The sequence below is a fragment of the Trichosporon asahii genome (assembly GCF_000293215.1).
Source record: "Trichosporon asahii var. asahii CBS 2479 unplaced genomic scaffold scaffold00075, whole genome shotgun sequence".
Taxonomy (NCBI): Eukaryota; Fungi; Basidiomycota; class Tremellomycetes; order Trichosporonales; family Trichosporonaceae; genus Trichosporon; species Trichosporon asahii.
The window spans coordinates 985216-997327 of NW_014040850.1; the positions used below are offsets into that span (position 1 = coordinate 985216).

Below are 12112 nucleotides of genomic sequence, written 5' to 3' on the forward strand. Positions count from 1 at the left end.
TCAACACCACCACCTCTACCTTTCATCACCATCTTGTCACCACCTCTTACCCTACCCCACCACTATAACAGCCATCTTGCGCGAGCGAGAACATCAAGGACATTTCCACTAATCTATCTCTTTTCTTGCCTTAGCTATATATTAACCTTTACTTGGGAATCGGAACGAAACGGCAAAACCGAGCGCGCGCTGGAGCGCGTGTAGGCTTAATTCTCCCATATCTTTTACTCTTTGTACGATTTAGCAACTACCCGAATATCTGGCACTATGTAGTTTTACACTGGACACTGGTACACTGGGCACATGTGGCACGAGCAAGGAGCATTGATGAACGGTAATATCGGAGCACAGGCGGTGTATGGAGGTGCCACCTACGGCTGCGTTCAGCGAGTACAGGCAGAGATCGGCTATGCTCAGAAACGAGGCATCGCACGGTGGCACCCTCGCGTGACAGCATGTACCTCGACTGCGGCGGGGACGTGTTTCCGCCTCCCGCCGTTCCTACCGTAGCCTCAAAGTCGTGCATCGCCCGCTCCTCCCCTCTCTCCTCGTGCCTCTCCTCTACTAACGCAAGCGTGAAGAAAATGTTCGTCTTGGCATAGGTATAAAACTAAGCTACTACACTTGAGCCTCGCTAGGCTGCGCTAAGCTAGGGCGTTAAGCTAAGGGTAGGGTAGATGGTGACAACTCTACTTTGTTGTATGGAATAGATTTCTATAACGTAGGAGGAGGAAGTTGAAGGTTGGAGGTAATCTTCTGATTGTACGCTGCAAAGAGCGTAGGTTTATTAACTTACGAAAGATGCGGTGGTGGTAGAGATGGGTGCAGGGAGGGGCGCGGGAGGGCGGGATACAAATTGGCATGGGGTTGAGTCGGAACTCTTGGTGAATGAACACTTGACAATGGGGTTTGACGCAGGTTAGAGGAGGAGCGCGGCGAGACCCGCCGCAGCGAGGGCGGTGAGGCTGGGCAGCAGGCCGCGGGCGGCCGACTTCTCGCTCGGGCTCGCGCTCGGGGCCGCGGCGCTCGAGGCGCCGGCGGGAGCTGCTGGGCGAAGGCGAGGCGGAGGACGAGGGATCGGGGCTGGGTGCGGCCGAGGCTTGCTCGTCCGTCACGACGTCGTGGGCGGCGTTCGGGTCTTCGTCGGGGATCGGCGCCTCGTCGAGCGGCTGCGCGGCAGGCAGGTCGGAGGGGAGCAGCTGCTGGCCGCCGCTCGCCGTGCCCGTGCTGTCGGCGGGGGTGTTGAGGCCGTCGGCGAGCTTGGCGAAGCCGACCTGCTGGTTCTGGTTGTCGCAGACGGTGTAGGCGTTCTTGAGCGCTGACGCGCCGAAAATCCAGTTGACGGGGTTGTTGCTGCTGAGGCGGCCAATGTAGAACGTACCCAGGCACCAGCCGGGGCGCTCCTTGACCTCGCCGGCGTTGAAGTCGGCGTTGGTCATCTGCAGCTCAAAGTCGCCGAACGTGATCTTGACGTCGTCCACGGTCTGGTTGCAGGGGTACTCCATGTACTGGCGGTGCGAGGCCGAGGGGCGCGAGTTGGGAATCTTCTCGTAGATCTTGTTCACGACCTCCTCTGGGCCGAGAATGTGCGTCGTGCCCGTGTCAATGGCGACGTTGGGCTTGCCGCTGAGGTCGACGTCCTGGCCGCCGACAGAGAGCTTGGACATCGGCACAGCCCAGTACTTCGGGTTGTCGAGGAGCTTGACGTAGTGCACGTCGCCCTGGTACAGCGAGTTGTCGAGGTAGCCGAGCGTGAGCCTGCCGCCGTCGTCCGAGCCGGTCGCAGCGTCGTCGTGGCGCCAGCGGCGGAGGTAGAACGCAAAGATCTGCTGCGGCCACTTGGTGGAGCTGGTAACCCACCAGGGGGTGACCTTGGCGTTGGACAGGGACTGGAAAGCAAGACCGAGAATGCCCTGTCCGTTGTCGCCGAGGATGTGCGAGCCCTCGTCAATGAGACCAAAGGTCTGCTTCACAACGCGGTAGCCCGCGAGCGAAACGTCGTCACGGCCGAGACGGCCGGTAACCGATCCAGAACCATAGTTAATGCGGAAGGTGGGCGAGCCGTCGGGGACGGAGAATGACGACGACTGGGCGCGGTCGTACTTGGAGCCCTGGCACTTGGTGCAGTTCGACTCCTGAACCCAGAGGTCGGCAGAGCCAGTGTCGAGGACGACGCTGAACTTCTGGCCCGGGTTACCAACCGAGATCTCGCCGGTGTACAGGTTGTCGTACTCGTGGTTGACCATGCCCATCTCGCCGGCACGCTTCTGGAGGCGGGTGAGCTCCTCGTTGAAGCGCTTCGCGTTGCGGCCTTCGTTGTAACGGACGTCACAGAGGGCAGCGTCGCGGGTGAGAGCGTGGTGCGGGTCGCGCTTGGCGTTGCCGTGGTGGCTGACGGTGCGGTGAAGGTTCACGACGGCGCCGAGCTGGCGCTTGCCGGCCTGGACGGCCGCAACCTCGTCCTCGGGGGTGTCGGGGAGGATGGCCCAGCGCTTCTTGCCAGCCTGGACGGCAGCAACCTCGTCCTCAGGAGTGTCGGGGAGGATGGCCCATCGCTTGCGGGCACCCTGGATCGCAGCGACCTCGTCGTCGGGCGTGTCGGGGAGGATGGCGAAGGGGTTCGCAGAAGCGAGTCCGGCAACAATCAGAAAGAGCGTCTGGGGAAGCATCGTTGCTGATGTTGCGTGTTAAATGAGTGTCGGGGTAGAATTAACTGGTATGCAGTAGACTACTGCTGAGTGCTGCTGCGGTCAGCACACCGTGCTTGCGAAACGAAGCAGCCGGAAAGCTACGACCGTAACAACCCGCAAACAGCCACAGAGCCACACGGCCACACATGGCCTCTGCATGGACTGCTGCGACTTTGGGATCACAACTTTAGGATCGAGCGACTCCAATACAGCGCATAAAAGCCAACCTGCGGCATGACTTACTCCGTAGTGATAGAGATTAGAGGGTACTCGGGAGGGAAACAAACGGCAGAAATAATGTCGAAGTCCGGGTCGTCGGTGTTGTTAACGAAGCGAACTTGGATCGGTCTGTGCGATGGCAGGCGTCACAGAAGAAGGGGAGTCTCGAGGCTGAACTGTGGTGCTTGGAGACTCTTGTCGAAGATGAACAAAGCTCGAAAGTAGTCGTTGTCGAGCGATTAAAGGTGAAATTGAACAAGTCAAGAGTCGGGATACCGGGAACAAGGTCGACAGGTATGTGTCGATCAGCGAACGAGTATTAAGGAGCAAGAGAGCGTGGGGGCGGGGGAGGTAAACCGGTTCGAGGAGCGAGGAACCGGAGCAAAACCGAGTTGAAAGGCAGAAGAAGGGAGGGAGAGGTGTCGATGGGGTGATGAGAAATGTAGGAAAGGGAGGGGATAGGATTGATGGGAGAATCACAAGGTAAGCGCAGACAGTGAGCAGGTTATCTCCCCTCGGCGGCAGCGCTGCGGCAGAGGTGCAAAGGCAGATGTAGTGCCAAGGCCCGTTGCATCGTGGTCCCACAGGCCTTCTTGGAGACGTGCCCGGCCTGAGGCCGAAGAGGAGAAAGCGAGGCACTAGCCAGGAAAGAACAGAGTTGGGTTCACGGGTAACAATAAGTCAAAGCAGGATTACCATGCTGAGGTCCTGAAAGCGTAGTGTACGTAGCGCCATGTCACCTCGGCAGGCTACGTGCGCTAGCCCGCTCGAGCTCTGTCAGTCACATCTGACGTCTGGCGTGAGATTCTGCTCAGGGGGGTGGAGGAACTGCGCATCAGTCGAAAGCCAGAAGGAGGGTCGTGGGATGAGTCGGCGCGCGGCGTCACGAGTGTCGGAGTGTTTGCAGCAGGATTTCTACGCGCGATACGTCAAGGGTGCTCGGATGGGGACGAGGGATCGAGGATGGATGAGACGCCAGTGAATGGACCGCCTGCTACTTGCAGTCTCACAATCGAGGGTCCTCAGGGATGGCTCTCAGGGCGCCCTGCGCCTGCCATGAGACAGGTCCGAGGTGTGGGATGCGGCTGATGCGTCGCGGGCTGATGGGCGTAAGGCTCTGCCGCCTTCGTCTGTGTCTGCGGGGTGTGTGCGTAGTTCTTCCGGTCAGCATGCTCGGAGCACGCTAATGAGCGGGGCCTGCCGAACCCTCTCGCGACCCTGTTTTCGCCCTGGGGACGCAGGGTCGAAGCGTGTTTGAACACACGACGGAATCCTCATCGAAGTGGGGAACGCCCAGTCCGGCTCCCCCGGCTGTACCCCGCGAGCCAGTCGAGGAGGGACTGGGTCTGCGACGCTCAGCAGGTTACGGTCGCACGATGGCTATACGAACTCTCCATGCACCGAGTGAAGCTTTGAGCTCGAGCCGAAGCCAAGGTTAGCTTCGTGACTTCCCATCGTGCAGTTGGCAGTCACTGGCGAGCTGGATGCGATCGGATGTGTGGTGCAAGTCTTGCTGAGTGCCACCGGGTGCCGGGTGACCTGGAAGGAGCACGGCAGGGATTGCAGAAGATGACTGAATTGACTGCGAGCTGCGTTCCAAACCACGCTTCCCTGCGCTAGTGAGCCGGGGTGGTCCGTAGGACTGTCTGTATCGAACGGGGGCTGCGCGCGAGTGCCAGCGGAGCGCGGCCAGCGCGTGCGCGTTTCAGCCATGCTAATCAATACGTTAGCTGCGCCGCACCCTGTGGCCAACTGGCAGATCACAAACCCATGCAAGGCGTTTGTTTCTCCGCACGGATCGGACTTGTGGGCGAAAGAAAAGGAGGCGCACAGCAGGACCGAGCCTTCGATGATGTATGTCATCACGACGCTCGCAGCGAGTCTACTGCGCAGGCCATCTTCTGCAGCCTGATTGGCGTCCATGTGCTCTTCTATTTGGCTCCGTTCGCACCACTGAGAAATGCGTAGCCCCGCTGCGACTTGAGATCGGCTTACAATGATGATCTGCGCCGCTCCCCTATGCTCGAATTGATTTGGGGCACTCGGGTCTTAGAGAGGTGATACGCAATTTCGAAAGCGATTAGACAACATCGATGCCAGTAGTCTGGCCAGCCGTGATCTGGGGCCATGCCGCAACCCCCAGACTCGGATCATCCATCTCGGATCGCAGATGCCGAAGCAGACGCACACGCACTCACGCCACAAAAAAGTCTGGCCAGTCCAGGCTATTGCTAACCCACTCGCCCACCGCCAACGACTGGGAACGGCTCCCATGGACCTGGAAGCGTGGAACTGGCGTGTCCAAATGTGCATGCCTTTGGAATTGGGGAAACTTGAAAGTGAGGCAGACTGGCTACGGAACAAATCAGTAGAGTCGCCATCTGCCGCTGTCTCGCAAGATTCAGTTCTGGGCGATGCTTAGCAGAGCTTGGAGAAAGCTTGGAGTTACCGCAATCTTGTGGCTTGCTAGAATGCAACTATAAGGCAGCAGGCTCAGCAGGCTCAGCCTCCGCCGAGCGCAGAGTTCGCCAAACTCACATGTGCCTGCGTTCCTCACTGGAGAGTTACGATGTCGTCTCATGTGTGCCTCTCATGCCGTCGCCATCGCTCGTCGTCATCCACTGGCAAAGCGGAGAGCGCGGAGAATACGACCACAGCTACAACCTAAACAAAGTTTTCAGCAGCAATAGATACGCAGCCGTCTCACGAGAATCCGGCTGAAAGTACGCAGGAGACACCAAGTAGGCACCCAAGAGGCGAAAAACAGGAACGCAATCCGAACCTTACACCCCTCCGGCGGCAACGAAGTTGCATGAGCAGAACGGGCATGCCCAGTGCCCGGTTCCAGATGCTGCGGGCTCCGCAATTCTGCCCGCTCGCTGTCGTGCGAGTGACGGCGGTTGGGGGTAACCGAGCGAACAAGCGGTGGCAACGGGGGTGCTTCGTGCTCCGTTCAACGACGGCGCCGGTGTAGCGCTGCCCAGGGCCCGAGACAAAGCGACAAGCGTGCAAACTTTCGGCGTACGTACATGTCGTAAGCTGACTATCTTTGCGTGCTTTTACAGTTTCTTATGTCCATCTCTGTCCCCATATGTGTGCCCATGTGTATGCGCGTGTGCCATCCGTCTGCCCCTCCGGTACAGTCGACGGCACAGATGATCTGCACTCAATACTCGATCGAACAACGACCCGAGGCCCGAGGCTCGGGGCCACCCTCGGGGCGGTGTGGGGATGTTTCACGCTTGCCGTAGTGGTGCGCGTCTCATCAATGGACGCGTCCATGGTACGGACGCCAAGAAACTCGAGGCTACCGCGGGTGCGTGCACCAGCTCGTAAACAAACGGCCAAGCCAATCCCGCGCTCTCGCTGATCACAATCGATCCTGCTCTGGAGAAGCTTATTTGTGCCACTTACATAAGTCACCATTGCTTCACGTGACATCAATCACGTGCTGCATTTGCTTCCGTTTCCGGCGTCGGCGAGTCTTGAGCGGGCAGGTACGACCCGCTTGTAGGTCCGGTTCGGACGCAGTGGCAAGAGCGCGCAAGTAGCCGGGCCGCGCCGAGGAATGATTAATCACCGATAATGCGGCAGTTGCCGGCTGTTGCCTGCCTGCCACATCGTGAGCGGACACTTTCTCACTACGGTGTCAGCAAGACGTCACGATCGCCCCTTCCCCTTCTGACTCCACACACTTCACGATACACCTACCATGGAGTACTTCATCGGATTCGACGTGTAAGTCGGGCTTGTTGACGGGATGGCGGCTCGGGAGCTCTCAAGAGGGAGAGCCGGGCTTCGGCAGAGCCCAGTGTGGGAACGCCGAGGGAAGACGAGGAAGACACAACGGCTGACAAACAGTGGAACTGGCTCGGCGCGCGCGTGTCTCGTCGACCGGGAGGGCACGCTTCTGTCTGAGCACTCGGAGGCGACGAAGACGCAACGCTCCTCGAGCGACCACCGAATCTTCGAGCAGTCGACGAGCGACATCTGGGACGCGCTGTCGGCGTGCAGCAAGGCTGTACTGAAGGAGTCTGGCGTTGACCCCGCCTCAGTCAAGGGTGTCGGCTTCGACGCTACGTGCTCCCTCGCCGTTGTCGATGACGATGGCACGCCCATGTCGGTCTCGCGCATCTCCAACGGCAAGGAGGACGACTCGAACCTGGGCAAGACGGGGAAGTCTGAGTTTGACGTCATCCTGTGGGCAGACCACCGCGCCGAGGAGGAGGCGGACACGATCAACGCGACTGCCGAGGCTGTTCTCTCCTTCGTCGGTGGAACCATGAGTCTCGAGATGGAGACGCCCAAGACGCTCTGGCTCAAGAAGCACATGGACTCGGGTCTCTTCGAAAAGGCAAACTTCTTCGATCTCCCCGACTACCTCACCTTCCGGGCGACGGGAAGCAAGGCGCGCAGCAACTGCTCCCTCGCATGCAAGTTCTCGTACGTCCCGCCGGGCACCGAGATGACTCACGGTGGAACGACCGAGATCTCCCACGACGGCTGGAGCGCGCGCTTCTTCGGCAAGATCGGCCTCGACTCCATCGTCGAGCGTGACTTCATCCAGGTCGGCGGCATCCCGGGCAAGAATGGCCTCGTACTCTCTGCTGGACAGCCCGTTGGCCAGGGTCTCGACAAGCAGGCGGCGGCGGATCTGGGTCTGAAGGAGGGTACCGCGGTCGGATCGGCCGTCATCGATGCCTACTCTGGTTGGATCGGTACAGTCGCTGCGCGCGCGACGAACGCAAAGGGAGAGGAGGAGCCCCAGCCGACGATGGAGGACGCGTCGCACCGTCTCGCCGCATGCGCGGGAACGTCGACGTGCCACATCGTCCAGAGCGAGGACGGCATCAGCGTGCCCGGAGTCTGGGGACCGTACCGCAACGCCGTGTTCCCGGGCAACTGGATGAACGAGGGCGGGCAGAGCTCGACAGGTCAGCTCATCGACTTTGTCATTACCACCCATCCCGCATACCCCAAACTGAAGGAGGAGGCGAAGAAGCAGGGCGTGTCGCAGTACGAGGTGCTCGGGCACCGGCTCGAGGAGATGCAGGAGCGCGCTGGCGCGCCTACTCTCACCCATCTCACAAAGGATCTCCACTTCTACCCCGACCTGCACGGGAACCGCTCCCCGCTCGCCGACCCGAAAATGAAGGGCATGATCACTGGCCTGGAGCTGGATGACTCGCTCGATGATCTTGCGGAGAAGTTCAACGTGACCCTGGAGGTGAGTGTGAGGCTGAGAGCCCATGAACCATCGGAGCTATTACCCTGGCATAGCTAACCCCAGGCGATTGCGCTGCAAACACGCCACATCGTGGACACGATGAACGAGTGCGGCCACAAGATTGACGCAGTGTACATGTCCGGCTCTCAGGCGAAGAACGGGCCGCTGATGCGTCTGCTCGCAACTGTGCTCCAAATGCCCGTCGTCATTCCCCCGAACCCCGCCGCCGCCGTGCCGCTCGGCTCAGCCATGCTGGGCCGTTTCGCGCACGAAGCCGCTCAGGCTGAAGGTCACGGCATCAAGACGCAGGAGGAGGCGGACCAGGTCGCGCAGCAGCACGGCGCACGCCTCTGGGACATCATGGTCGAGATGACCAAGCCGGCGAAGCGCATCGAGCCTCGCGATGGCGAGCTGGGTCGCCGCGAGAAGAAGTTGCTCGACGCCAAGTACGAGGTGTTCCGGGACAGCATCGAGACGCAGCGCCGATGGCGGGCGCTGATCGAGAAGGCCGCGAAGGAATGATCCGCGCGGAGGCTGAGCGAAAGCGAGGGTCAGCGCACGCTGGTGCCCATCCCAACAAGTATAATGTCCCATTTAGAAGAACAACGAAATGTATCAAAGTCAGAATCTGTCCGAGACGCAATGATCAAGAGCGATGCATACATGAGTTTCAATGTGGGGGTGGTACAAGAGTAGTGAAGTTGCTAGTGGTTTAATCCATTTCGTCGACCAGGCGGCGGAGCTCGCCCAGCTCCTTCTCCGGCATGGTGTAAGTCTCCTCCCCAGTCTTGGGGAAGCTCCGATCGCGCACATCGGCAATGTACTGCCTCACGGCGTCCGCCTCCTTCTCCCCGCTCTGCGCATACAGCCTCACAAACTTGGGCGCCTTGCAGTCCGCGTCGAACCCGTACGTGCCGAGCAGATCGGTGAGAACGAGTACCTGCCCGCTCGTCTGGTTACCCGCTCCAATGCCGATGGTGGGAATGCCAACTTTGGCAGTGATGAGAGCGCCGAGCTGGTGCGGAATCGCCTCGAGGAGCAATCCAAAGGCGCCGGCGGCCTCAAAGTCGCGCGCGAGCTGGATCAGGTCGAGGGCAGCCGAGGCTTGCTTGCCCTGCACTCTGTAACCCGTGCTTGCGGCGCGCTGCGGCATCAGGCCAATGTGGGGCATGACGGCGATGCCGAACGACGTCAGCCTGCGGACGAGGGGGAGCGTCTCAGCCCCGCCCTCGATCTTGACCGCGTCCGCGCCCGCTTTCACCAGCTCGACGGCGCTCTTCACGCCCTCCTCGACGCTCGCCTCGAAGGACCCGAACGGCATGTCGGCCAGAATGAAGGACGAGCCACTGCCGCGCCGCACGGCCCGGATGTGGTGGCACATCTCGGACAGCGTCAGCTCCGTCGTGGACTGGTATCCGAGCGCGACCTGCGCCAGGCTATCGCCGACGAGGATGATGTCTACCTCTGCGTCGGCGCAGAGGCGCGAGGTCGGGTAGTCGTATGCGGTCAGGACGGAGATGGGCGTGCCAGAGGCGTACTGCTTCTGCAGCGCGCCGACGGTGAGTTTCGGCCGGCCCTTGAGCTCAGCAGGACGCGCGGACATGAAGCGTTTCTGGACACCCAGGCCTGTCTGCGAGACAGCCGGGCGGGCGAGGGTCGACATTGGCCGCCGTCCCAACGCAAAAGCGGAGGTGGAGTACTCGCGCTCTCCCCTCTCCTTCGCCCGCTCCCACCCGGCCACGACGCGAGAAGCGCACGTCGGTCAGCTCCGCCTCGGCCTGTCTCCGCCCACGCTTCGAGGTGGGCATCGGCTCCGGTTCGGCGGGGGGCGGGTCGAAAGTGCCGAACATGCGCTCGAGCTCCTGCTCCATCTCCTCCTCCTCCGTCATGCCCTCGGGAGAGCCCATGACGGGCTCGGCGACGACGGGCGCAATGCCCAGCTGCTTGTACAGCGCATCGAGTTCGGGGTCACCTGTACTCTCGAATGCGAGGCCGTTCTTGCCCTTAACCGTGCGTGGCTCGGCGTAGACGGACTGGGTTGGCTCAGCGGGCTCAAGCAGGGGAGGGGGAGGGGCCTTGCCCGTGTTCGCGGCGAGCTTGGCCGCCTCCCGCTTCGCCTTCTCTTTGCGCTTGATGTCGCGCTCCTGCTCGATCAACTCCGCCTCGCTCAGCGTCTTCTTCAGGTGAATAATACCGCGGTCGCGGACCTCGATCTTCGCCTTCGACTCGTGCGGGAAGAGATCGCCCCAGGCCGTACGGCGCGCGTCGTAGTACTCCTGCTTGCCGGTTGACTTGGCGTAGCGCCTACGTTCGAGGTTACCCGAGGGCGCGCACATGTCCATGACGACGTGGCCGGAGCGCTTCATCGGCTGCGCAATAAGGCGGGGCCAGGAGTATGCCTGTTCGCGCAGGGATTGCACGAGCGCGGGGTCGTCGAGGGACTCGGCCGGCGGGACCTCGTACTCCATCGCGGCCGTGTTGACAACCTCGAACGCACCACTCTCCCCGCCTTCGACGGGAACAAGTTCGGGACGCTTGGTCGCCTTTGCCTTCTTCTTCGCTTCGAGCTCGGCCGCGACAACTCCGAACCGGCCAGCCGTCGCTGTGCTCTTTGGTCGCTCGCCGCGGGAGATGATCAGGTACGAGTACGTTATGTTCTCTTCGCCACGCTTCGCGTGCTTCGTCCGGCGGAGGAAGGGCGGGCGCTGAACCTTCTGGATAAAGCTGCACGCCTCACGGGTGCCGGCGCGGGGACAGGTGAACTGGTGCGGGCAGGGAGCCGTGATGTGCAGAGGGTGCTCGGGCGTGCTGTGCTCCATCAAGAAGGTGCGCGCGGCGTCCATCGCCTCCCACACCTCGGTCGAGCCGCGGTCCACGACCACGATATGCTCTGCGTCCGTCTCGAGCAGCTGCTTGAGGTGGTCGCGACGAGACTGCGCAGTCGGGAGCATCGACATCATGAACGTGCTCATCGCAACCTGGGGCGGCTGAGGTAAACCAGCGAACGAAATGTCACGCTTAAAGTCCATCTCGTCCAGGTTCACATCGATCGCGAGCGGCTGCGCCAAGCGCTCAGCGAGAGCGAGACCCCATCGTGTGCGCTGAATCAAAGTGAACTCGCGGATAGCGTCGACACCGAGCTCCTCGGTCGCAGCCCTGGGGGTCAGCTTCGTAAGAGCACGTCGGAGCTTACCAGAGTCCCGGGGCAATGCCGTCTGTCGTCTCGAGGATCGGGCCCTTGATGTCACCGACGCGGGTACGGAGCTCGCGGAGGACGTTAGCGACAGCGGCGTACTGCGCAGGCAGAAATGCAGCAGCACGCGCAAGAGCGTGCTGCTCCGTGTTGCGCGAGTTGGTCTTGTCGCTCTTTTCCTTCTTCGGCTCGAGCATTTCGAGATACTTCTCGCGAACGATGCGGCGGTTGTCGACCTCTGGATATCTGTCAGTTCGCTTTCCGGATGGCCAACTCACGCTCGACCTCATTCTGAACACCCTCGATTAGCCAGTCGGGAAGAACAATCATGCCGATGTTCTTCGTTCCGAACATCGCGGCCGGGGACCGGCGTGGTGGGCGGCGAGGCGCCTGCGCATCCTCCTCCCCCTCCTCGACCTCGGCGGGCTGCTCGGACGCAGGAACGGGCGTGATATCCTTCTCGGCGACGTAGGACTTCTCCCCCTGCTTCGCGCGCTTGAGAGACATGTTGACGTCGTTCATGAGTGCGGCAAAGCTGGGGTCGAGGATCGGCTCGGTGTGTGGCGGCTCGTCGACAATGGACTGCTTATCCTTCGGCTTTGCGTAGTGTCGCCTGAGCAAAGTCGTAGTCGGGTTGGACACGGCGTGCACCCGCGGCGCCCTCGGTGGGCGTGCGAGTATCCGTGGAATCATTGTAAAAGCAAGCACTTGGGGAATGAGGCAACGTTGAAAGCCAGATCCGCCGGCTTGGAACTTTTGCGGTCTCCTGCGTATTCCATGACC

At 61.0% G+C, this 12112-nt stretch overlaps 3 protein-coding genes across 3 annotated transcripts; 1 reads left to right on the forward strand and 2 right to left on the reverse strand.

Moving 5' to 3' along the window:
* Window positions 1-618: 618 nt before the first annotated feature.
* A1Q1_05904 (endopeptidase) lies at window positions 619-2669 on the reverse strand (the record flags this gene model as incomplete). Its single annotated transcript, XM_014321113.1, has 2 exons — window positions 619-644; window positions 797-2669. The coding sequence occupies 2 exons, from the start codon at window positions 2667-2669 to the stop codon at window positions 619-621; spliced, it is 1899 nt and encodes a 632-aa protein (XP_014176588.1).
* Window positions 2670-6621: 3952 nt separating this feature from the next.
* On the forward strand, window positions 6622-8658 carry A1Q1_05905 (uncharacterized protein; the record flags this gene model as incomplete). The annotated part of the gene is made up of 3 exons (XM_014321114.1): window positions 6622-6647; window positions 6771-8136; window positions 8200-8658. The coding sequence occupies 3 exons, from the start codon at window positions 6622-6624 to the stop codon at window positions 8656-8658; spliced, it is 1851 nt and encodes a 616-aa protein (XP_014176589.1).
* A 190-nt stretch (window positions 8659-8848) lies between these two features.
* Window positions 8849-12022, reverse strand: A1Q1_05906 (3-methyl-2-oxobutanoate hydroxymethyltransferase; the record flags this gene model as incomplete). The annotated part of the gene is made up of 4 exons (XM_014321115.1): window positions 8849-9766; window positions 9894-11373; window positions 11432-11567; window positions 11608-12022. 4 exons carry the CDS (start codon window positions 12020-12022, stop codon window positions 8849-8851), a joined length of 2949 nt encoding a protein of 982 aa, XP_014176590.1.
* Between the last annotated feature and the right edge of the window lie 90 nt (window positions 12023-12112).